The sequence below is a fragment of the Oncorhynchus clarkii genome, chromosome 5 (genome assembly GCF_045791955.1).
Source record: "Oncorhynchus clarkii lewisi isolate Uvic-CL-2024 chromosome 5, UVic_Ocla_1.0, whole genome shotgun sequence".
NCBI classification, from domain to species: domain Eukaryota; kingdom Metazoa; phylum Chordata; class Actinopteri; order Salmoniformes; family Salmonidae; genus Oncorhynchus; species Oncorhynchus clarkii.
In genome coordinates, this window is record NC_092151.1 from 97,982,692 (window position 1) to 98,009,220 (window position 26,529).

At 43.5% G+C, this 26,529-nt stretch overlaps 1 protein-coding gene across 10 annotated transcripts in view; it reads left to right on the forward strand.

Moving 5' to 3' along the window:
* Nucleotides 1-4,753: 4,753 nt before the first annotated feature.
* The window catches only part of LOC139409604 (Scm polycomb group protein like 2), a 42,930-nt gene continuing 21,154 nt past the window's right edge, over nt 4,754-26,529 (forward strand). For 2 of the 10 annotated variants that reach the window (XM_071155018.1, XM_071155021.1), the window contains exons 1-6: nt 4,857-4,929; nt 9,699-9,814; nt 10,227-10,280; nt 10,487-10,557; nt 10,965-11,221; nt 25,096-25,184. In XM_071155018.1, the coding sequence (XP_071011119.1) occupies nt 11,023-11,221; nt 25,096-25,184 (288 nt within the window). In that variant the 5' untranslated portion in view covers nt 4,857-4,929; nt 9,699-9,814; nt 10,227-10,280; nt 10,487-10,557; nt 10,965-11,022. Of the gene's footprint in view, nt 4,930-9,698; nt 9,815-10,226; nt 10,281-10,486; nt 10,558-10,623; nt 10,646-10,964; nt 11,222-25,095; nt 25,185-26,529 lie in introns of those variants that run through there. The other 8 variants (XM_071155025.1, XM_071155023.1, XM_071155024.1 and 5 more) reach the window with 8 other exon arrangements.

Consider the following 26,529-nt stretch of genomic DNA (forward strand, 5'->3'; position numbering starts at 1 on the left):
ATAGCTTGCTGTCATTGACGGAAAAATGATCTCCCAAGCTTATCAAGACATTTTGCAGGAGAATGTTAGGCTATCTGTCCACCAACAGAAGTTGGGTGATGCGACAGGACAACAACCCAAAACACATTAGTAAATCCACAACAGAATAGCTTCAACAGAAGAAAATACACCGGCTGGAGTGGCCCAGTCTGAGTCCTGACCTCAACCTGATATAAAATGCTGTGGCATGACCACGAGAGTGGTTCACACCAGACATTCTAAGAATATTGCTGAACTGAAACAGTTTTGTAAAGATGAATGGTCCAAAATTCCTCCTGACCATTGCGCCTGTCTGATCCGCAACTACAGAAAATGTTTGGTTGAGGTTATTGCTGCCAAAGGATACTTTTTCCAACCTGCACTGCAAATGTTTACACAGGTTGTTCAATAAAGACATGAAAACTTATAATTATTTGTCTTTTATTAGTTTAAGCAGACTGTGTTGGTCTATTGTTGTGACTTAGATGAAGATCAGATCAAATTTTATGACCAATTTAAGGCAGAAATCCATGTAATTCCAAATGGTTCACATACTTTTTCTTGCCACTGTAGTCACTGTGGGAGCAACATCCCCTATACACTTCTTGATGAACTCAGTCACAGTGTCCGTGTAAGCGTCAATGTTATTCTCAGAGGCTACCCGGAACATATTCCAGTCCATGTGATCAAAACAATCTTGAAGCATGGATTCCGTTAGGTCAGATCAGCATTGAATAGACCTTAGCACGGGTACTTCCTGTTCGAGTTTCTGCCTATAGGAAGGGAGGAGCAAAATGGAGTCGTGATCTGATTTACCAAAAGGACGGTGGGGATGGCCATGTACACATTTCTAAAAAAAGGCGAGTAGTAGGGATCTAGTGTTTTTCCTAAGAGAATACTACAGTCAATGTGCTGATTGAACATCTGTAGCGTTTTCCTCAAATTTGCTTTGTTAAAATCCCCAGCTACAATAAATGTGGCCTCAGGCTATGTGGTTTCCAGTTTGCATAAAGCCCAGTGTAGTTCCTTGAGGGCCGTCATGGCATCGGCCTGAGGGGGAATATATACGGCTGTGACAATAACCCCCCCCAAAATTATTGGAAGGTAATACGGTCTGCATTTGATTGTGAGGTATTCTAGGTCTGGTGAACAAAAGGATTTGAGTTTATGTATGTTATCACATTCACACCATGTGTAGTTAATCATGAAGCATACACCCGAGCCTTTCTTCTTCTTCCCAGAGAGTTCTTTATTCCTGTTTGCACGATGTACTGATAACCCAGCTGGCTGTATGGTCGGGGACAGTATATACAGAGAGAGCCATGATTCCGTGAAACAGAGTATGTTACAGTCCCTGATGTCTCTTTGGAAGGAGATCCTCGCCCTGAGCTCGTATACTTTATTGTCCAGAGACTGAACATTAGCGAGTAATATACTCGGAAGCGGTGGATGGTGTAACCACCTCCTGAGTTGGACTAGAAGTCCACTCCGAATACCTCTACTCCGCCGGCAGCGACTTGGAGCAGCCTCTGGGATAAGTTCAATTGCCTTGGGGGGTACGAACAAAGGATCCAATTGGTTAAGTCATATTCCTGATTTCCAAAAGTTATTTCTGGATGTATGTAATAACACAACAAATGTTCTGGGCTAATAATGTAAGAAATAACACACAAAAAAACAAATGACTGCAAAGTTGCTTAGGAGCTGCCATGGTCTGTCGGCGCCATCTTAGTTGTAATGATTTGAATGAAATATAAAACTTTAGGGGCCTTCCGATTGACGCATCACAGTGTTTCGCCTTCACTACAGCCTGGGGTTCGATCCCTGTGTCATAACCGGCCGTGACCGGGAGTATAATGTTTCAGGTAAGACACAAGTGCAGACTGTGTTTAAGTAACAACGTTTATTACAGCAACAGGGGCAGGTAAACGACAGGTCAAGGCAGCCAGAGGTCGATAATCCAGAGCAGTGGGGCAGAGGTACAGGACGGCAGGCAGGCTCAGGGTCAGGCAGAGTGGTCAGGCAGGCAGTCTCAGAGTCCGGACAGGCTAGGGTCAAAACCAGGAGGGCGAGAAAAAGTGAGACGGGAAAATCAGGAGCTGAGAAAATCGCTGGTTGAGTTGACCTATGCTTTCCCGCCTTGTAACTAGCTAAAGATATTTAGTTATCCACTTCTATCTGTGTTGTAACGTTAGCTAGCTAGCTTCTGCATTCTTGAGAAAAGTTTAGAGAAAATAATAGTTTGCGACCTGAACAGATGATTCAGATGACCATCCTACCCATGCTAGATTACGGATACATAATTTATAGATCGGCAGGTAAGGGTGCTCTCGAGAGGCTAGATGTTCTTTACCATTCGGCCATCAGATTTGCCACCAATGCTCCATATAGGACACATCACTGCACTCTATACTCCTCTGTAAACTGGTCATCTCTGTATTCCTGTCACAAGACCCAATGGTTGATGCTTATTTTTAAAACCCTCTTAGGCCTCACTTCCCCCCTATCTGAGATATCTACTGCAGCCCTCATCCTCCACATACAACACCCATTCTGCCAGTCACATTCTGTTAAAGGTCCCCAATGCACACACATCCCTGGGTCACTCCTCTTTTCAGTTCGCTGCAGTTAACGACTGGAACGAGCTGCAACAAATACTCAAACTGGACAGTTTTATCTCAATCTCTTCATAGACTCAATCATGGACTCTGACAGTTGTGGCTGCAGTTGTGGCTGCTTTGTGTAATGTATTGTTGTCTCTACCTTCTTACCTTTTGTGCTGTTGTCTGTGCCCAATAATGTTTGTACCATGTTTTGTGCTGCTACCATGTTGTTATGTTGATAAAATCAAATGTATTTATATAGCCCTTCTTACATCAGCTGATATCTCAAAGTGCTGTGCAGAAACCCAGCCTAAAACCCCAAATAGCAAGCAATGCAGCTACCATGCTGTGTTGTCATGCGTTGCTGCCTTGCTATGTTGTTATCTTAGGTCTCTCTTTATGTAGTGTTGTGTTGTGTCTCTTGTTGTGATGTGTGTTTTGTCTTATATTTATATTGTATTACGTTTTTATTTTTAATCCCATGCCCCGTCCCTGCAGGAGGCCTTTTGGTAGGCTGTCATTGTAAATAAGAGTTTGTTCTTAACTGATATGCCCAGTTAAATAAAAGTTAAAGAAAATAAACAGATTAAATTATTATTAAATTATTCTGACAAAAATGTGTACTTACAGTCCTCAACTTTTTGAAAGTCATTGCTGTGCTGCTGTGTGGACGCGAGAGGAGCAAATGGTGCAAATGGCTTGCTCAAAAGTTAGCATCTAGCATCACTACTCTGTACGGTTCTGACTTAGAATATGTGGACAACTACAAATACCTAGTTGTCTGGTTAGACTGTAAACTCTCCTTCCAGACTCACATTAAGTATCTCCAACTACCACATCCCCATATTGTTATTTTTTTTCTTCTCCTTTGCACCCCAGTATCTCTACATCTATCACTCCAGTGTTTAATTTCTAAATTGTAATTATGTCGCCTCTATGGCCTATTTATTCCCTAATCTTACTACATTTGCACACACAGTATATAGATTTTTCTATTTTGTTATTGACTGTATGTTTGTGTAACAGTACAAGTTTAAACCGTCCCCTCGCCCATACCCGGGCGCGAACCAGGGACCTTCTGCACACATCAACAACTGACGACTGCCCATCGCTCCACAAAAGCCACGGCCCTTGCAGAGCAAGGGGAACTACTACTTCAAGGTCTCAGAGCAAGTGACGTCACTGACGTTTCACATCCGTTACATTTGTTTATTCCATGTGTAACTCTGTGTTGTTGTTTGTGTGTGTGACACAAACAACAACACAGAGTTACACATGGAATAAACAAACATACAGTCAATAACAAAATTGAAAAATCTATATACTGTGTGTGCAAATGTAGTAAGATACTTTGCTTGATCTTGGCCAGGTGGCAGTTGTAAATGAGAACTTGTTCTCAACTGGCCTACCTGGTTAAATAAAGATGACGAAAAAGTGGTGGTTAAAATATAGAATTTAAATCGTTATAAATTCAATTGTTAAATTGTGCACCCATACATTTACAGGCACCCATGTTCAGTCATATTGTGCCTTATGTCAGAACAGATGACAACTTGACAAGCTAAATTAGTCGAAAAACAAAATTGTATTAATATTTTATTGTGTATATTTCCATGAAGTTCCATAATTTAATCAAAATAGGCTATGCAATATATGATTATTTTCGTGGATAACATGTTGTAATTGAGTACAGTAGAGCAAACTCGCGGTCAGGCTGAACCAAAACGGACGGACTAAACACAGCCCAAATTGGAACGACTCATTTTGGACGAAATTGCGGCCACAACAGACGGACCTGATATCGCCCATAATTCGATGTCCATGGATGAGTGGGGAGCGATGTCGACACATGCCTCGGCGTTCCAGTATCAAACCTAACATCATTAGTTTGTGCATATGTTCATACTACCTTATTTGGTACAGTACTGCGGTGTATTACGTCTGGCAAAGGAAACAGTTTACCGTTTAAGAACCAAACGAAGAAACAGGAATTAAACGGGGAAGGACCTAGAGCAAATTGTCCAACAGAAACTCTCGTTTTAGTTGAAAAACGTTTTCCGTTTGGAGTAAACGGAATCGGCGTAATGAATACACCCTTTGGGGCTGTAGTAAAACGTTTCTTAAGCGGAAGCAAACAGAGCGAAACGGGAAGGACTTACCTGAATTTATACAATAGAAAGTTTGGTTTTGCAACTGTTTGGACTCGGTCTGCTGCTCATGCGCACTGACTCAACTACGAAATATGGCGGCTGACGACTGCTAGAGAAAAGTGTTGGGCTCTGATCAATTTCGTTAAAAAGCTGCCCTGGTAAGTAATTTCTTCTCATTCCAAACAACATAAAACCACCACGGTTTGAACATTTTAATTAAATTAGTCACGAATCGGGAAAAAAAAGAGAGATTAACTAAAAGGTCGCTCGTTAGTAAGCTAACACTGCTAGGGACATTAGCTAGTGAGCTAACAAGGTATGTTTGTCCAGTACTCGGTATAATTAATCATGTATTTATATATCTAACTATCTACATTGGCCTAGCACCAGTTCACACCTGACTGGATAACTAACTTCAGACAACGTCCGGGATGATGTAGCAAGCTAGCTTTAGCCCTAGCTAACTCATTTGTTTTGCTAGCTACTGACGTTAGCTCTCAAGAACCGAAGTGGGGTAACTACACCTGAACCAGGTTATGTCTTTACAGGAGCCTTTGGTATGGCGATTCTCCTTTAAGTCCAGGAAGCAGCGATTCAACTTATATTCACCAGCATTTCAATGTCAACATAAGTTCGTTACTAATACGGGGTTTCGATTAGCAACTGTTGTCATTTGCTGCCGTCACGGCCGGTGTGTACTGACAAAAAAGTATAATAAAATGTTAAATACCCGGAAAAATGGCACATCCAATGCATTCCGACGTGTGCATGGTAGAAATGAGGGACCTGTAAACATTTTTAGACATTTTTTGTTAGTACACACCGGCCGTGACGGCAGCAAATGACGACAGTTGCTAATCGAAACTCCGTATTTGGTGAATAATGAACGTATGTTGACATTGAAATGCTGGTGAACAGAAGTTGGGTCGCTGCTTCTTGGACTTAAATCGCCAAATGAAATGAAATCAAACTTTATTTGTCACATGCGCCGAATACAACAAGTGTCGACTTTACCGTGACATGCTGACTTACAAGCCCTTAATTAACAAACTATAGTTTTGGCAAGTCGGTTAGGACATCTACATTGTGCATGACACAAGTCATTTTTCCAACAATTGTTTACAGACATATTATTTCACTTATAATTCACTGTATCACAATTCCAGTGGCTCAGAGGTTTACATACACTAAGTTGACTGCCTTTAAACAGCTTGGAAAATTCCAGAAAATGTTGTCATGGTTTTAGAAGCTTCTTATAGGCTAATTGACACAGTTTGAGTCAATTGGAGGTGTACCTGTGAATGTATTTCAACGCCTACCATCAAACTCTGGGTCTCTTTGCTTGATAGCATGGGAAAAACTAAATAAATCAGCCAAGACCTCCTCAGAAAATAAATTGTAGACCTCCACAAGTCTGGTTCATCCTTGGGAGCAATTTCCAAACACATGAAGGTACCACATTCACCTGCACAAACAATAGTACGCAAGTATAAACACCATGGGACCTCGCAGCCATCATACCGCTCAGGAAGGAGACGCCTTCTGTATCCAAGAGATGAACGTACTTTGGTGCAAAAAGTGCAAATCAATCCCAGAACAACAACAAAGGACCCTGTGAAGATGCTGGAGGAAACGAGTACAAAAGTATCTATTATCCACAGTAAAACGAGTCCTATATCAACATAACCTGAAATGCCGCTCAACAAGGAAAAAGCCACTGCTCCAAACTGCCATAAAAAAGTCAGACTATGGTTTGCAACTGCACATGGGGACAAAGATTGTACTTTTTGGAGAAATGTCCTCTGGTCTGAATAGAACTGTTTGGCCATAATGACCGTTGTTATGTTTAGAGGAATAAGGGGGAGGCTTGCAAGCTGAAGAACACCATCCCAACCGTAGAGCACGGGGGTGGCAGCATCATGTTGTGTGGGTGCTTTGCTGCAGCAGGGACTGGTGCACTTCACAAAATAGATGGCATCATGAGGAAGGACAATTATGTGGATATATTGAAGCAACATCTCAAGACATCGGTCAGGAAGTTAAAGCTTAGTTTCAAATGGGTCTTCCAAATGTACAGTCACCCCAAGCATACTTCCAAAGTTGTGGCAAAATGGCTTAAGGACAACAAAGTCAAGGTATTGGAGTAGCCATCACAAAGCCCCGACCTCAATCCTATAGAACATTTGTGGGCAGAACTGAAAAAGCGTGTGCGAGCAAGGAGGCCTACAAACCTGACTCAGTTACACCAGCTCTGTCAGGAGGAATGGGCCAAAATTCACCCAACTTACTGTGGGAATCTTGTGGACTGCTACCCGACACGTTTGACCCAAGTTAAACAATTTTAAAGGCAATGCTACCAAATACTAATTGAGTGTATGTAAACTTCTGACCCACTGGGAATGTGATGAAAGAAACAACAGCTGAAATAAATCATTCTCTCTATTGTTTTTCTGACATTTCACATTCTTAAAATAAAGTGTTGTTCCTAACTGACCTAAGACAGGGAATTTTTACTCTGATTAAATGTCAGGAATTGTGAAAAATTGAGTTTAAATGTATTTGGCAAAGGTGTATGTAAACTTCCAACTTCAACTGTGTGTGTGTGTATATGTATGTTTTTGGGGACTTGGCTGTGTTGCATGTTATTTTGGCGTTAATACATGTCACATGATTTTGCATTTGGCACCTTGGGTCAAGTGTTAGCACCAACTCACGAAGCCCCCGTTTCTCGAGCATGTAAATTGGGGCCATGTCTTTGCAGATGTAAGTTGTAACAGCAGCTGTTATCTCCTTCCATCTTCGTGATTCTTTGGCATATGGTGTGCCGCGATTAAACCTCTCTTGCAACATCTGAGTCGGATTTGTTTTGAGCACTGGACTTTACTGTTTTGGGTCTCATCCGTAGACTCTCCCTGTACTGTTTCACATGATTCTTGACGAAGGTGGTAAGAGGTTAGTGGTGTTTGAGCCTCAGGACCGGCCTGCTGCCTATTTTGCAGAGGACTTTTTTTCTGGTCCGTGTCAGAAGTTTCATTCCCAAACCACGTCCATGCGACCGAAGTAGCTCCTCTTTTAGGTATGAGCTTCGTGCTCTGTGTCACATTCACTCTCCTCCACGTTTGTTGCAAATTTCCTTCTACACAATATTGCCGTAAAGAATGTGGTTTGCTACACAACTAAATAAATTATAGGGCATAATATGAAGCGATAGATGTTTTTCTATCGTCACACGGTAAATATCGCCCAGGATACATGCTACTGCAACGATACCTCCTACTTTGTAGGATAACCTTCTACGATACCTGCTACTAAATGTATGATACCTACTACTAAAGGGATTCCTGCTACCTTTTAGGAAACCTGTTACTACAGAGATACCTGCTACCTTGTAGGATACATCCTACCTCATAGGATACCTGCTTCCTTATAGGATTACTGCGACCTTATAGGATATCTGCTACTAAAAAGATAACCGCTACCTTACATTTTGTCACATACACATATTTAGCAGATGTTATTGTATGTGTAGCGAAACGCTTGTGTTCCTAGCTCCAGCAGTGCAGTAATATCTATCTAAATGCTTGTGTTCCCATCTCCAACAGTGCAGTAGTATCTAACTAAATGCTTGTGTTCCTAGCTCCAAAAGTGCAGTAGTATCTAACTAAATGCTTGTTCCTAGCTCCAAAAGTGCAGTAGTATCTAACTAAATGCTTGTTCCTAGCTCCAACAGTGCAGTAGTATCTAACTAAATGCTTGTTCCTAGCTCCAACAGTGCAGTAGTATCTAACTAAATGCTTGTTCCTAGCTCCAACAGTGCAGTAGTATCTAACTAAATGCTTGTTCCTAGCTCCAAAAGTGCAGTAGTATCTAACTAAATGCTTGTTCCTAGCTCCAACAGTGCAGTAGTATCTAACTAAATGCTTGTTCCTAGCTCCAACAGTGCAGTAATATCTAACAAGTCACAACAATACACACCTCAAAGTAAAATAATTAAGAAATGTATAAATATCAGGATGAGCAATGTCGGTGGCATTGACTATAATGCAGTATATACATATACTGTTTTACAAATTTTATGTAAACATCTTTAAAGTGCCCAGTGATTCCATGTCAAAGGTGCAGGGTTGAGTAACCGGGTTGTAGCCGGCTAGTGACAGTGACTAAGTTCAGGGCAGGGTACTGGGTGGAGGCCGGCTAGTGATGGCTATTTAACAGTCTGATGGCCTTGAGATAGAAGCTGTTTTTCAGTGTCTCGGTCCCAGCTTTGATGCACCTGTACTGACCTCACCTTCTGGATGGCCATGGGGTGAACAGGCCGTGGCTCAGGTGGTTGTTGTCCTTGATGATCTTTTTGGCCTTCCTGTGACATTGGGTGCTGTTTGTCCTGGAGGGTAGGCAGTGTGCCTCAAGTGATGTGTTGGGCAGACTGCACCACCCTCAGGAGAGCCCTGCGGTTGAGGGCGGTGCAGTTGTCGTACCAGGTGGTGATACAGCCCGACAGGATGCTCTCAATGGTGCATCTGTAAAAGTTAATGAGGGTTTTAGGGGCCAAGCTGAATTTCTTGAGCCTCCTTCATCACACTGGCTGTGTCGGTGGACCATTTCAGATTGCTAGTGATGTGATTGATGAGGAACTTGAAGCTTTTCACCTTCTCCACTGTGGTCCCATGGATGGTGTGTGCTCCCTCGGCTGTCTCCTGAAATCCACAATCAGCTCTTTCGTTTTGTTGACGTTGAGGGAGAGGTTATTTTCCTGGCAACTCCGCCAGGGCTCTCACCACCACCTACTTGCTATCTTATAGGATATTTGCTGCTATTGACAACTTCTACCTTATTGGATACCTGCTGCTACAGATGATACCTGCTGCGACTGAGGATACATCCTTGATATTTTATAACCTTATACGATCAGTCTTTTCTGTTCCAGGTCAGTACTACAGGGCCATAGTTGCACACTGGGTGGACCACCTGCCTGCCATTCCCATTGCCTTGTAGAATAACCACATTACCCAGGAGCCATCATGGGCAGGACATCAGTCAAAGGTAAGGAAACATGAGCAAGTACACTGCAGCCTATTTATTTAATATGCCATTGTATTTCTCGTTTCAATATTCTATTGCCGGGTTCACAAATGGATGGAATTCTGATGTACCTCATTTTCCAGCAGTCTTACTGGTCCGACATGAGTAGTGTTTATACCGCAAGATGGAGGAGAGCCTTCTTTCGTCAGAGAACATTTATTTTGGGAGATTGCAAAATATAACCTTTTTATTCAAGACAGGAGTGACATTGTGGGATAAGTCGGAGCTCAGGGGTGGTAGATGAGTTTCCCACTAGTAATTACCACTTGGAGGGCCGTTCAAGTGGATTTTCCAAGTCATGTGTGGTAAATACCATCTTTCCACCTGGTTATGAACACGGGCGTGGTCAGTGTTGATGCGTTTGTGTTTTCAGATCAGAAGGAGAAAGCAGGAAGTCTCTTTCCTCCAGGTCCCACTCCTGCTAAAGGTAACTTTAGACTCCTAGGAGAGATGACCCCTAGCTTTTACTATTTTAAAAGTTTGAACGTGTTGTTCCTAGGATAACATTTGCTCTAACTGCCAAGTAACTTTGTTTTATTAAATGTAATTTTTAGTGTCTTTTTTATACCTGTTACATCAGTATATGCATGTAGGTCTGTCAGGACTACTAACCCTTTCATGTTTCTGTCTCAGAGTCGTTCAGTTGGGAGGAGTACCTGAAGGAAACATCATCTACCCCGGCTCCACCTAGCTTCTTCAGACAGGTATGTGTCCATCGACTCCGGCTTCACCTAGCTTCTTCAGACAGGTGTGTGTCCACCTACCCCGGCTCCACCTAGCTTCTTCAGACAGGTATGTGTCCATCTACCCCGGGTCCACCTAGCTTCTTCAGACAGGTATGTGTCCATCGACTCCGGCTTCACCTAGCTTCTTCAGACAGGTGTGTGTCCACCTACCCCGGGTCCACCTAGCTTCTTCAGACAGGTATGTGTCCACCTACCCCGGGTCCACCTAGCTTCTTCAGACAGGTATGTGTCCACCTACCCCGGGTCCACCTAGCTTCTTCAGACCGGTATGTGTCCATCTACCCCGGCTTCACCTAGCTTCTTCAGACAGTGTGAGTTCAGGGACAGCAGAGAAGGCTAAGAGACAGTATACTGTCTCTCTGCAGTGAGTTTTCGGTCTCTCTCCAGTCCAGAGTCCCTCCCTCCAATGACTTCAAGGTGGGGATGAAGCTGGAAGTCCATGACCCTCGGAACTCCACCTCTGTGTGCATCGCCACTGTGATGGGCATGACGGGTGTGCGTCTGCGTCTTCGTCTGGATGGCAGTGACAACACCAATGACTTCTGGAGGCTGGTCGACTCCTCAGACATCCAGCCTATAGGAACCTGTGAAAAGAATGGGGACATGCTGCAGCCGCCGCTGGGTATGTTAACCATAACCCTAACCATACCCTAACCCACTGGGTACGTTATCCATAACTCTACCCTAACCCACTGGGTACGTTAATAACACTAACCTTCCAATATTGGGGAAAATGGGGGAATTACGGCCCTAACCTACTGGGTATGTTAACCTCTAAAAATCTAAGCCGTTGGGGGTAGGGTACTCAGCTAACATATGGAATTGTTAGCATACCATGGATTATTTAGCTATTTGGATTTGGAATTTTAGGAGGCCTTTATGTATAACAATTACATTTTTAATTATTTGATAAAATATTGGGTTAAGCGTTTACTATTATAGCCCATAGAAACACATTCAATATCATTCAAAAGTTTGGGGTCACTTAGAAATGTCCTTGTTTTTGAAAGAAAAGCTTTTTTTTTTGTCCATTTTAAAATAACATCAAATTGATCAGAAATACAGTGTAGACATTGTTAATTGCAGCTCCCCCCCTACTTTGTACAATTTCCGCCTGAAGACATACCCAAATCTAACAGCCTGTAGCTCAGGCACAGAACCAAGGATATGCATATTCTTGGTACCATTTGAAAGAGAACACTCTGAAGTTTGTGTAAATGTGAATTGAATGTAGGAGAATAACACACAATAGATCTGGTTTAGATAAAACAATGAAAAAAAAACATTTTTTCTTTTTGTATCATCTTTAAAATGAACAAGATAAAACAAACATTCAGATAGGATGATGGGGACAATTTCAGTGAAAAATATAAGAGGGCAACAGTACTTGTGCAAAGTTTCAGAATGATAACTTCCAAAATGAGTGTGCTACATGACATTTATCATGAAGTCACCCAGGTGTCCCACACAAGTAGCCCAAATGTACCCAAGTGGCCAAATTGGTGAAGCTATACATTTTTAAACAAATAATGATATACAAAATGCCAAAATGGTATTCTAACACCCCCACCCCCCCCTTTTTTTAGAAAAATAAATGATGTAAAAAAACAATGGAAAAAATAATAATGATTGATTAAAAAATATGAAAAAAAAAAAATATATATATATATACATTTACAAAATAACATGGGTAACTATTTACACACTTTCAATATTTGGATGACCCTCAGTCCTCTATCAAATCTATTTATATAGCCCCAGCCTAAAACCCCAAACAGCAAGCAATGCAGGTGTAGAAGCACGGTGGCTAGGAAAAACTCCCTAGAGGCAAAAACCTAGGAAGAAACCTAGAGGAACCAGGCTATGAGGGGTGGCCAGTCTTCTTCTGGCTGTGCCGGATGGAGATCACAGTGGTTGTAGAGGGTGCAACAGGACAGCACCTTGAGTAAAAATGAACAGTTTAGGGTTCCATAGCCGCAGGCAGAACAGTTGAAACTGGAACAGCGGCAAGGTCAGGTGGACTGGGGACAGCAAGGAGTCATCATGACAGGTAGTCCTGACGCATGGTCCTAGGGCTCAGGTCCTCCGAGAGAGAGAATTAGAGAGAGCATACTTAAATTCACACAGGACACCGGATAAGACTCCCATTCTGAGTCTGTGTCACTGTGAAAGAAAATGTTCAGTTAAAATAGTTTCACATATGAGCCCTGTATCAACAGGTATAATAAACAGATACACTGTTCAAAAAAATAAAGGGAACACTTAACCTCTTGGATCTCTAGGGGCGCTATTTCATTTTTGGATAAAAAACGTTCCCGTTTTAAGCGCAATATTTTGTCACGAAAAGATGCTTGACTATGCATATTATTGACCGTTTTGGAAAGAAAACACTCTGAAGTTTCAGAATCTGCAAAGATATTGTCTGTAAGTGCCCCAGAACTCATTCTACAGGCGAAACCAAGATGATACGTCAACCAGGAAATGAGCAGAATCTCTGAAGCTCTGTTTTCCATTGTCTCCTTATATGGCTGTGATTGCGCAAGGAATGAGCCTACACTTTCTGTCGTTTCCCCAAGGTGTTTGCAGCATTGTGACGTATTTGTAGGCATATCATTGGAAGATTGACCATAAGAGACTACATTTTCCAAGTGTCCGCCTGGTGTCCCTGCGTCGAAATTGGAGCGCAAAGCCAGGTGCAATTATTTTTCCATTTGAGAGCAAGGAGAAACCAGGCTTCCACGAAGGATATATCATCGAAGAGATATGTGGAAAAACACCTTGAGGATTGATTCTAAACCACGTTTGCCATGTTTTAGTCGATATTATGGAGTTAATTTGGAAAAAAGTTTGCGTTTTGAGGGCTGAATTTTCTTTTTTTTTTTTTTTTTTTTTTTTGGTAGCCAAATGTGATGTACAAAACGGAGCTATTTCTAATACACAAAGAATCTTTTTGGAAAAACTGAGCATCTGCTATCTAACTGAGTCTCCTCATTGAAAACATCAGAAGTTCTTCAAAGGTAAGTTATTTTATTTGAAGGCTTTACTTGTTTTTGTGATAGTTGCCTGCTAAATGCTAACGCTAATGCTAACGCTAAATGCTACGCTAGCTAGCTACTGTTACATAAATGATTGTTTTCCTATGGTTGAAAAGCATATTTTGAAAATCTGAGATGACAGTGTTAACAAAAGGCTAAGCTTGAGAGATAGCATATTTATTTCATTTCATTTGCGATTTTCATGAATAGTTAACGTTGCGTTATGGTAATGAGCTTAGGTCTAAATAAATAAATAGAATCCCGGATCCGGGTTTGGTCGTCGCAACAGGTTAAACAACACAATGTAACTCCAAGTCAATCACACTTCTGTGAAATCAAACAGTCCAATTAGGAAGCAACACTGATTGACATTTCACATGCTGTTGTGCAAATGGAATAGACAACAGGTGGAAATTATAGGCAATTAGCAAGACACCCCCCAATAAAGGAGTGGTTCTGCAGGTGGTACCACAGACCACTTCTCAGTTCCTATGCTTCCTGGCTGATGATTTGGTCACTTTTGAATGCTGGCGGTGCTTTCACTCTAGTGGTAGCATGAGACGGAGTCTACAACCCACACAAGTGGCTCAGGTAGTGCAGCTCATCCAGGATAGCACATCAATGCGAGCTGTGGCAAGAAGGTTTGCTGTATCTGTCAGCGTAGTGTCCAGAGCATGGAGGCTCTACCAGGAGACAGGCCAGTACATCAGGAGACGTGGAGGAGGCCGTAGAAGGGCAACAACCCAGCAGCAGGACCGCTGCCTTTGTGCAAGGAGGAGCACTGCCAGAGCCCTGCACAATGACCTCCAGCAGGCCACAAATGTGCATGTGTCTGCTCAAACGGTCAGAAACAGACTCCATGAGGGTGGTATGAGGGCCCGACGTCCACAGGTGGGGGTTGTGCTTACAGCCCAACACCGTGCAGGACATTTGGCATTTGCCAGAGAACACCAAGATTGGCAAATTCGCCACTGGCGCCCTCTGCTCTTCACAGATGAAAGCAGGTTCACACTGAGCACGTGACAGAGTCTGGAGACGCCGTGGAGAACGTTCTGCTGCCTGCAACATCCTCCAGCATGACCGGTTTGGCGGTGGGTCAGTCATGGTGTGGGGTGGCATTTCTTTGGGGAGCTGCACAGCCCTCCATGTGCTCGCCAGAGGTAGCCTGACTGCCATTAAGTACCAAGATGAGATCCTCAGACCCCTTGTGAGACCATATGCTGGTGCGGTTGGCCCTGGGTTCCTCCTAATGCAAGACAATGCTAGACCTCATGTGGCTGGAGTGTGTCAGCAGTTCCTGCAAGAGGAAGGCATTGATGCTATGGACTGGCCCGCCCGTTCCCCAGACCTGAATCCAATTGAGCACATGACCTGAATCCAATTGAGCACATCTGGGACATCATGTCTCGCTCCATCCATCCATCCATGCACCACAGACTGTCCAGGAGTTGGCAGATGCTTTAGTCCAGGTCTGGGAGGAGATCCCTCAGGAGACCATCCGCCACCTCATCAGGAGCATGCCCAGGCGTTGTAGGGAGGTCATACAAGCACGTGGCCACACACACTACTGAGCCTCATTTTGACTTGTTTTAAGGACATTACATCAAAGTTGGATCAGCCTGTAGTGTGGTTTTCCACTTTAATTTTGAGTGTGACTCCAAATCCAGACCTCTGTGCGTTGATAAATTTGATTTCCATTGATCATTTTTGTGTGATTTTGTTGTCAGCACATTCAACTATGTAATGAAAAAAGTATTTAATAAGAATATTTCATTCATTCAGATCTAGGATGTGTTATTTTAGTGTTCCCTTTATTTTTTTGAGCAGTGTATATATAGACAGTTGAAGGTTGAATATATTATTATTATTATTATTATTACCTGCTAGATCTACTGTCTCTTTTATATTAGGACATTTCAGCTAGATCTACTGTCTCTATTATATTACAACAGACCAGCTGTATCTACTGTCTCCATTTCACTTTGGCCATTGATGTGGTCCTGTCCTTTCCTCAACAGCCTCAAATAGGCTATTTCATGTGGGTTGGGGTGGGGCGGCAGACACACGCATCTCACATTTCATGACTTTAAATGTTTATATATTGCTTCTAAAATAAATTAAAAAATCACAAATATTTTATATTATTAATTAATTTCAAACAAGGGCATTAGCATGATAAGAACTTATCAGTCCAAAACGATGTCCTCTCCCGTTCAAAAAATATTCCTCCACAATCGCTAAATAAAGCGTCCTACAACAATCTCTGTCTCACCTTCCTAATCAATTTATTCTAAAGTTGTGTGTACATCTGTATATCTAGACTTAGATTTAGCTTTCCCTGACTTAGTCGCCATAATGATTGATATATAAACAGCTGAATCTGCGCGTTCACCAAACAATGCAATGCGTAATATGTGTTTCTCCTTCCGGTATGAAAATTCAATAGCGCATGACTCTCTTTACGCTGGAGCTTACTACATGGGTTGGTCTTGCAACACATAAACATGGCGTATTAGCTCAGCTCATTGGCTATCTACCCAGCTAGATTTCAAGACGATCAGTGGTCATTGGGTTAAAAGACAGTCAATCAACGAAACAGCGGGCAAATCATTGGTGCACAATGATGTCATTACTTGTTGTCTTCAAATCGGTTTATTTCAGTCAATATGTCCCGTCCCGCGAAATGGCCCATCAGGTTTGATTGTGTTACAAACAAACCAGTTGATTGCAGTGAAACCAAACATGACTGGAAAAGTCACGTTCTGTGCGGGTGATTTACCTGGAATGTGTCGTCAAATGGAATGAGACGGAATTCACTACACAAGCGGTTCACAAAATGTTTCGTGTTAGGCTATAAAAACGGATTTTATCAAAAAAAAGATAATTCATTGTGTAACAATGAGCATTGGAATTGCAAACAGACGAAGATCGTCAAAGGTAAACAATTTATTTTAATGCAGTTTGATTATGTTACCCCTGTGCTGGTTAATTTATTTTTATGGGGCTCTATGCTCAGATAATCACATCGTATTCTTTCGCAGTAAATCCTTTTTTTAATCTGACAACGCAGTTGGATTAGCAAGATTCTTTCGATACATGTGAGACACTTGTATTTTCATTAATGTTTAATATGACTATTTATGTAGCGATCACCGTATGTTGTGGAATTTCAGCCCGCTAGCGGGTTCCGTGTGCAGGGGTTAATGTTGTAAATGACTATTGTAGCTGGAAATGGCAGATTTTTAATGGGATATCTACAGAGGCCCGTTATCAGCAACCATCACTCCTGTGTTCCAATGGCACATTGTGTTAGCTAATCCAAGTTTTTATCATTTTAAAAGGCTAATTGATCATTCAAAAACCCTCTTGCAATTATGTTAGCACAGCTGAAACTGTTGTGCTGATTTAGAGAAGCAATAAAACTGGCCTTCTTTTTACTATTTGAGTATCTGGAGCATCAGCATTTGTGGGTTCGATTACAGGCTCAAAATGGCCAAGGAACAAAGTACTTTCTTATGAAACTCGGCAGTCTATTCTTGTTCTGAGAAATGAAGACTATTCCATGCGAGAAATTGCAAAGAAACTGAAGATCTGGTACAGCGCTGTGTACTACTCCCTTCACAGAACAGCGCAAACTGGCCCTAACCAGAATAGAAAGAGGAGTGGGAGGCCCTGGTGCACAACTGAGCAAGAGGACAGGGAACATTAGTGTCTAGTTTGAGAAACGGACGCCTCACAAGTCTTCAACTGGCAGCTTCATTAAATAGTACCCGCAAAACACCAGTCTCGACGTCAGCAGTGAAGAGGCTACTCCGGGATGCTGCCGTTCTAGGCAGAGTTCCTCTGTCCAGTGTCTGTTCTTTTGGCCATCTTAATCTTTTATTTTTATTGTCCAGTCTGAGATCTAGCTATTTCTTTGCCAAATAGGAGTGGTGATATCGTCCACTATTATCCTCAGTAATTTTACATCCAACCCGTGACTTGTCATTGTTTACAGACAACAACAAAAAATTCACCTCTTCCACACTCAATTCACGGAATTCAAAATTATAATGCTTGTCTTTCATAATTTTGTCAGATTTTTATTTTTTATTTATTTTTATTTATTTGTTGAATTTCACCCCTTTTTCTCCCCAATTTCGTGGTATCCAATTGTTGTAGTAGCTACTATCTTGTCTCATCGCTACAACTCCCGTATGGGCTCGGGAGAGACAAAGGTTGAAAGTCATGCGTCCTCCGATACACAACCCAACCAAGCCACACTGCTTCTTAACACAGCGCACATCCAACCCGGAAGCCAGCCGCACCAATGCGCCGGAGGAAACACCGTGCACCTGGCCACCTTGGTTAGCGTACACTGCGCCCAGCCCACCACAGGAGTCGCTGGTGCGCGATGAGACAAGGACACCCCTACCGACCAACCCCTCCCTAACCCGGACGATGCTAGGCCAATTGTGCGTCACCCCACGGACGTCACGGCCGGTTACGACAGAGCCTGGGCGCGAACCCAGGGACTCTGATGGCACAGCTGGCGCTGCAGTACAGCGCCCTTAACCACTGCGCCACCCGGGAGGCCCAATTTTGTCAGATTTACTTGGATGTGGTGTCAGTGCTTGTTGCTGGCATGTCATGCCTAAGTTTGCTAATCTTGCCAATGAAAAAATCATTAAAGTAGTTGGAAATATCAGTTGTTTTCGTGATGAATGAGCCGTCTGATTCAATTAATGATTTCTCAATTTGCAATACATTTGCCAGACTAATTTGCCATTCCATTTGCCTCATCCCTCTCAACTATACAATTTTTCATTTACCCATAAATACACTGGGTTTTAACTGTTTTTAGTCATTGTCTTAACAAAAAAATCCAGAAAAATGCATGTCAGAAATGTTATACATTTATTTGCATTTTAATGGGGGAAATAAGTATTTGACCCCCTCTCAATCAGAAAGATTTCTGGCTCCCAGAAATCCTCTTTTTATACAGGCGACGAGCTGAGATTAGGAGCACACTCTTAAAGGGAGTGTTCCTAATCTCAGTTTGTTACCTGTATAAAAGACACCTGTCCACAGAAGCAATCAATCAATCAGATTCCAAACTCTCCACCATGGCCAAGACCAAAGAGCTCTCCAAGGATGTCAGGGACAAGATTGTAGACCTACACAAGGCTGGAATGGGCTACAAGACCATCGCCAAGCAGCTTGGTGAGAAGGTGACAACAGTTGGTGCGATTATTCGCAAATGGAAGAAACCCTAAAGAACTGTCAATCTCCCTCGGCCTGGGGCTCGATGCAAGATCTCACCTTGTGGAGTTGCAATGATCATGAGAACGGTGAGGAATCAGCCCAGAACTACACGGGAGGATCTTGTCAATGATCTCAAGGCAGCTGGGACCATAGTCACCAAGAAAACAATTGGTGACACACTACACCGTGAAAGACTGAAATCCTGCAGTCATGTACATGCCCGTCTGAAGTTGTCCTCTGAATCATTCAGATGTTCATTGGCAAACTGGGTGAAAGTGTTGTGGTCAGTTGAGACCAAAATGGAGCTCTTTGGCATCAACTCAACTCGCCGTGTTTGGAGGAGGAGGAATGCTGCCTATGACCCCAAGAACACCATCCCCACCGTCAAACATGGAGGTGGAAACATTATGCTTTGGGGGTGTTTTTCTGCTAAGGGGACAGGAAAACTTCACCGCATCAAAGGGACAATGGACGGGGCCATGTACCGTCAAATCTTGGGTGAGAACCTCCTTCCCTCAGCCAGGGCATTGAAAATGGGTCTTGGATGGGTATTCCAGCATGACAATGACCCAAAACACACGGCCAAGGCAACAAAGGAGTGGCTCAAGAAGAAGCACATTTAAGGTCCTCGAGTGGCCTAGCCAGTCTCCAGACATTAATCCCATAGTAAATCTGTGGAGGGAGCTGAAGGTTTGAGTTGCCAAACATCAGCCTCGAAACCTTAATGACTTGGAGAAGATCTGCAAAGAGGAGTAGGACAAAATCCCTCCTGAGATGTGTGCAAACCTGGTGGCCAACTACAATAAATGTCTGACCTTTGGGATTTCCAACAAGGGTTTTGCCACCAAGTACTAAGTACATTTTTGCAGAGGGATCAAATACTTATTTCCCTCATTAAAATCAAATCAATTTATAACATTTTTGAGATGTGTTTTTCAGGATTTTTTTGTTGTTATTCTGTCTATCCATGTTCAAATAAACTTACCATTAAAATTGTAGACTGATCATTTCTTTGTCAGTGGGCAAACGTACAAAATCAGCAGGGGATCAAATATTTTTTTCCCTCACTGTATTAGGGGTACATAAATTAAATTATTTACATTGTGTTTGCCAATGCACCTAAGATCATGTACATTTGATGCAGCATTATGACAACTCATTGTCACAATGAGCTGGTCTTGGATCATTTATCAGTCATTTTTTCAATGCAGCCTTGAAATGCGTGGACAGAGTCCAGGAACCAAGATTATTTGGATGGACTCCGTCATTCCTGTTATTATCTTCTGTTTCCAGAAGGTGTCAAAGTTAGCATTAAAAGTGACTCCAGCAGAGCTACAGTAGTCTTTTAGCCAGATGTGTAATGCCAGCAGTCTGCTGAATCTTTCACACCCGCGGCCCAACGATGGTACTGGACCTGAAATTATTGGCAGTTTTTTTGGAGTATTTTAATGCTGAAATCAGTTAAATACATTTTCAAATGTTCTGAGCTAGCCCTCCTGATGTAGTTTTACCCCACATGGACTACGACAGTGTCAGCTCCCGGGCATATGTGGTAGAACAGTCGGAAGCAACCTTGTTATGTCCTGTACTTGTGCTCCTGGGTAGCACAGGTTTTTTGCCTTGGGGACCGAGATGTTTCTCACCGTAGAGCTGCCTATGATGACAACTGGTGATGTTGAATGGGCCGGGCTCTCAGGCAGCCTCATGGTCTGGTGAGGCTGGGAGCTCTAAGGATCAGAACCCGAGGTAGATGCCACCGGAGAGGGAGACAGAGCCGAGGACGAAGTCGCAGGTACCTCCGGATCCGATCTTGATTGGGAAGCCACAACAGACGAAGGCGCCGGAACCTCTGGATCCAGGGTGGCAAAGCTGTTTCTGGTCTGTGTCAGATCCAGGCTCAACATCTCCATGGAGACCCCCGTTGCCAGAGGACACCTTCTTCGACTTCCACGGCGAGTGACAAACCTCCATGGCTGGTCGGTTGGGTCGAGATCAACTCCGTTCTCCAGGGAATGGAGGGACCCCTTCGAGGATGGAACCCTGCCTAGCACCGGCCAGTCGACTGTGGAGAGCGGCGTCCAGCTACTGGGGTGGAATAAAAATTAGGTGGGTTCCCCAGTAGCTTATGCAGTTTTGCTACTTGCTTGCTAAGAGTCGCTACTTCGCTCCTATAGTCCTCCACAAGCAAGCACTTGCTACATTGAAAGTCAACGCGGTCCACATTGTCCCTGAACAAAGCAAAGTAAACGCAGCTCCTGCAACATTTGAAACGTTCAATAGCAGCCTCCATTTGAGCCAGCTAGGCTAGCTGGGCTTTCGCGTCTCTCCCCCTATACGGAATCTGGCAGGATCCCGGGACAGATGGCAGCGCTCACAGCAATTTAGCCCAACAGAGACGCAGGATTCAAAATAAAATAAAAGTATATAAAACAGTCAGCTTTTAAACCGATGTCTTTAGTTCAGGTTTCAGTGGTCAGTTCGACAGGTTTCAGTTTCGGCGTTCAACAACAACAAACATAGGTAGCGAGGCTATTTTCAGGGGGTACCGGCACAGAGTCGGTGTGCGGGGCACAGGTTAGTCAAGGTAATATGTCCATGTGGGTAGAGTTGGTGACTAGATAATATAAATAAACGAAGTAGCAGCAGCGTAAAAATGGGGGTGGGGGGACAATGTAAATAATCAGGGTCGCCATTTGATTAGCTGTTCAGTAGTCTTATGGCTTGGGGGTAGAAGCTGTTAAGAAGCCTCTTGGACCTAGACTTGGCATTCCGGTACCGCTTGCCGTGCGGTAGCAGAAAACAGTCTATGACTAGGGTGGCTGGAGTCTTCGACAATTTTTAAAGACTTCCTCTGACACTGCCTGGTATAGAGGTCCTGGGTGGCAGGAAGCTTGGCCCCAGTGATGTACTGGGCAATACACACTACCCTCTGTAGTGTCTTGCGGTCGGAGGCCGAGCAGTTTCCATACCAGGCAGTGTCCTTAAAACAAGTCAAAATGAGGCTCAGTAGTGTGTGTGGCCTCCACGTGCTTGTATGACCTCCCTACAACGCCTGGGCATGCTCCTGATGAGGTGGCGGATGGTCTCCTGAGGGATCTCCTCCCAGACCTGGACTAAAGCATCCGCCAACTCCTGGACAGTCTGTGGTGCAACGTGGCGTTGGTGGATGGAGCGAGACATGATGTCCCAGATGTGCTCAATTGGATTCAGGTCTGGGGAAGTCCATAGCATCAATGCCTTCCTCTTGCAGGAACTGCTGACACACTCCAGCCACATGAGGTCTAGCATTGTCTTGCATTAGGAGGAACCCAGGGCAAACCGCACCAGCATATGGTCTCACAAGGGGTCTCAGGATCTCATCTTGGTACCTAATGGCAGTCAGGCTGGCGAGTCTGGCGAGCACATGGAGGGCTGTGCAGCTCCCCAAAGAAATGCCACCCCACACCATGACTGACCCACCGCCAAACCGGTCATGCTGGAGGATGTTGCAGGCAGCAGAACGTTCTCCACGGCGTCTCCAGACTCTGTCACGTCTGTCACATGTGCTCAGTGTGAACCTGCTTTCATCTGTGAAGAGCACAGGGCGCCAGTGGCACAGGGCGCCAGTGTTTTGAATACTGATAACCTTTCTGGTTATAACCATTTTCTTCAAGACAGATCTTGTGGTGGAATGGCAATCTTTACCAAGGATCACCTTCAGTGATCAGGTTGTCTCCACCAAGTCTGTCCCCAAACAACTTGATTTGCTGTTTTTTAGCATTAAACTTTCAAATCGCTCTTTGTTGACTGTTGCTGGATGCTATTGTCCTCCATCAGCACTGGCCTGTACCCTATCTGCCCTAAGCTCTCTCCTGGCCCCTTACACTAAGTCTGAATTTGTCCTGCTTGGTGACCTAAACTGGGACATGTTTAAACTGCCTGACCAAGTCCTAAAGCAATGGGACTCCCTAAATCTTTCTCAGATTATCACCAATCCCACAAGGTATGACTCCAAACACCCAGAACAGGCTACTCTCCTCTTTTATCCTCACAAATAATCCTGATTGCTATCAGTCTGGTGTTTTCTGTAATGGCCTCACTGTTTTACAACCTGTGTTCGTAATGGCTGCTCAGTGAAACGACCTGTCCTGATTGGTCATAAATGCTTGCTAAAAAACTTTTAATGAGCAAGCCTTCCTTCATGATCTGGCCTCTGTAAAATGGTATAGAATCAGCTTGATCCCCTCTGTCAAATCAAATCAAATTGATTTATATAGCCCTTCGTACATCAGCTGATATCTCAAAGTGCTGTACAGAAACCCAGCCTAAAACCCCAAACAAAACTCCCTAGAAAGGCCCAAACCTAGGAAGAAACCTAGAGAGGAACCAGGCTATGAGGGGTGGCCAGTTCTCTTCTGGCTGTGCCGGGTGGAGATTATAACAGAACATGGCCAAGATGTTCAAATGTTCATAAATGACCAGCATGGTCAAAAAATAATAATCACAGTAGTTGTCGAGGGTGCAGCAAATCAGCACCTCAGGAGTAAATGTCAGTTGGCTTTTCATAGCCGATCATTAAGAGTATCTCTACCACTCTTGCTGTCTCTAGAGAGTTGAAAACAGCAGGTCTGGGACAGGTAGCACGTCCGGTGAACAGGTCAGGATTCCATAGTCTCAGGCAGAACAGTTGAAACTGGAGCAGCAGCACGGCCAGGTGGACTGGGGACAGCAAGGAGGAGTCATGCCAGGTAGTCCTGAGGCATGGTCCTTGGGCTCAGGTCCTCCGAGAGAATTAGAGAGAGCATACTTAAATTCACACAGGACACCGGATAAGACGGGAGAAGTACTCCAGATATAACAAACTTACCCTAGCCCCCGACACAAACTACTCCAACATAAATACTGGAGACTGAGACAGGAGGGGTCTGGAGACACTGTGGCCCATCTGATGATACCCCCAGACAGGGCCAAACAGGAAGGATATAACCCCACCCACTTTGCCAAAGCACAGCCCCCACACCACTAGAGGGATATCTTCAACCACCAACTTACCATCCTGAGACAAGGCCGAGTATAGCCCACAAAGATCTCCGCCACGGCACAACCCAAGGGGGGGCGCCAACCCAGACAGGAAGATCACGTCAGTGACTCAACCCACTCAGTGACGCACCCCTCCTAGGGACGGCATGAAAGAGCACCAGTAAGCCAGTGACTCAGCCCCTGTAATAGGGTTAGAGGCAGAGAATCCCAGTGGAAAGAGGGGAACTGTGGTTTGGTAAGAAGAATGCCCCTCTTCCCACAGGTGTTATTACTACCTCTGAGGGTTTAGTGCTTGAGGTAGTCACGTCATACAAGTACTTGGGAGTATTGCTAGACGGTGCACTGTTGTTCTCTCAGCACATATCAAAGCTGCAGGCTAAAGTTAAATCTAGACCTGGTTTCCTCTATCGTAATCGCTCCTCTTTCACCCCAGCTGCCAAACTAACCCTGATTCAGATGGCCATCCTACCCATGCTAGATTACGGAGACATAATTTATAGATCGGCAGGTAAGGGTATTCTCGTGCGGCTGGATGCTCTTTACCAATTGGCCATGAGATTTTCCACCAATGCTCCTTATAGGACACATCACTGCACTCTATACTCCTCTGTAAACTGGTCATTTCTGTATACTCGTCGCAAGAGCCACTGGTTGATGCTTATTTACAAAACCCTCTTAGGCCTCACTCCCCCCATCTGAGATATCTAATAAAGCCCTCATCCTCCACATACAACACCCATTCTGCCAATCACATTCTGTTAAAGGTCCCCAAAGCACACACATCCCTGGGTTGCTCGTCTTTTCAGTTCGCTGCAGCTAGTGACTGGAACGAGCTGCAACAAACACTTAAACTGGACAGTTTTATCTCAATCGCTTCATTCTAAGACTCAATCATGGACACTTACATTACACAAAGCAGCAACAACTGTCAGTATTGTTGTGTCTACCTTCTTGCCCTTTGTGCTGTTGCGTGTGCCCAATAATGTGTGTACCCTGTTTTGTGCTGCTACCATGTTGTCATGTTATGTTGCTACCATGCTGTGTTGTCATGTGTTGCTGCCTTGTTATGTTGCTGTCTTAGGTCTCTATGTAGTGTTGTGTCTCACCTGTTGTGGTGTGTGTTTTGTCCTATTTATTTTGTATTTATTCTTTGAATCCCAGGAGAAGCCTTTCTAAAAATTCTGTGTGTTTTCTGCAGGCTTCAGAATGAACGCGTCTTCCTGGCCCATGTTTCTGCTGAGAACCCTGAATGGAGCAGAGATGGCCCCGGCTACCGCTTTTAAAAAGGTACGCAAAACTTAATCTATTCAATGAGTATACAAAACATTAGGAACACCAGCTCTTTCCATGACCAGGAGAATCCAGGTGAAAGGTATGATCCCTTATTGATGTCACTTGTTAAAAAAACCTTGGGACCAACACTTCACATGTTGCGTTTTATATTTTTGTTCAGTGGAGATTAAAAAGCTACACAGACCTTCATATATATATTAAAAAGTTACCCAAACCTTCATATATACAGTACAAGTCAAAAGCTTAGACATGCCTACTCATTCCAGGGGTTCCATGACCAGATGCTGCTGGAAGTGGTGTTGGAGGGCCAGTAGGAGGCACTCTTTCCTCTGGTCTAAAAAATATCCCAATGCCCCAGGGCAGTGTTTGGGGACACTGCCCTGTGTATGGTGCCGTCTTTCGGATGGGACGTTAAACGGGTGTCCTGACTCTGAGGTCATTAAAGATCCCATGGCACTTATCGTAAGAGTAGGGGTGTTATCCTTTCTAGTGCAGGCGTTCCGCTAGCGGAACCCCACGACAACATTCCGCTGAAAAGGCAGCGTGTGAAATTCAAAAATATTTTTTTGAAATATGTAACTTTCACACATTAACAAGTCCAATACAGCAAATGAAAGATAAACATCTTGTTAATCTACCCATGGTGTCCGATTTCAAAAAATATTTACAGCGAAAGCACAACATATGATTATGGTAGGTCATAGCAGAGTCAAAAAAACAGCAATTTTTCCAGCCAAAGTTAGGAGTCACAAAAAGCAGAAATATAGATAAAATTAATCACTAACCTTTGATCTTCATCAGATGACACTCATAGGACATCATGTTACACAATACATGTATGTTTTGTTCGATAATGTGCATATTTATATCCAAAAATCTCTGTTTACATTGTCGCGTTACGTGCAGTAATGTTTTGATTCCAAAACGTCCTGTGATTTTTCAGAAATACTCATAATAAACATTGATAAAAGATACAAGTGTTATTCACAGAATTAAAGAGACTTATCCTGTATGCAAACGCTGTGTCAGATTTAAAAAAAACTTTACGGAAAAAGCATAATCGGTGAACGGTGCTCAGAGCCCAAATTCAGCCAAAGAAAAGTCCTCAATTTTGTAGTCAACATAAGTTAGAAAAACCACTAAATATTAACTTACCTTTGATCTTTATCAGAAGGCACTCCCAGGAATCCCAGTTCGACAATAAATTACTGTTTTGTTCCATAAAGCCCATCATTTAGCCACTTGTTGTTAGCATGTTCAGCCCAGTAATCCATCTTCATGAGGCGTGAGCATTTCCTCCAGACAAAAACTCAAAAAGTTCTGTTACAGGTTGTATGAT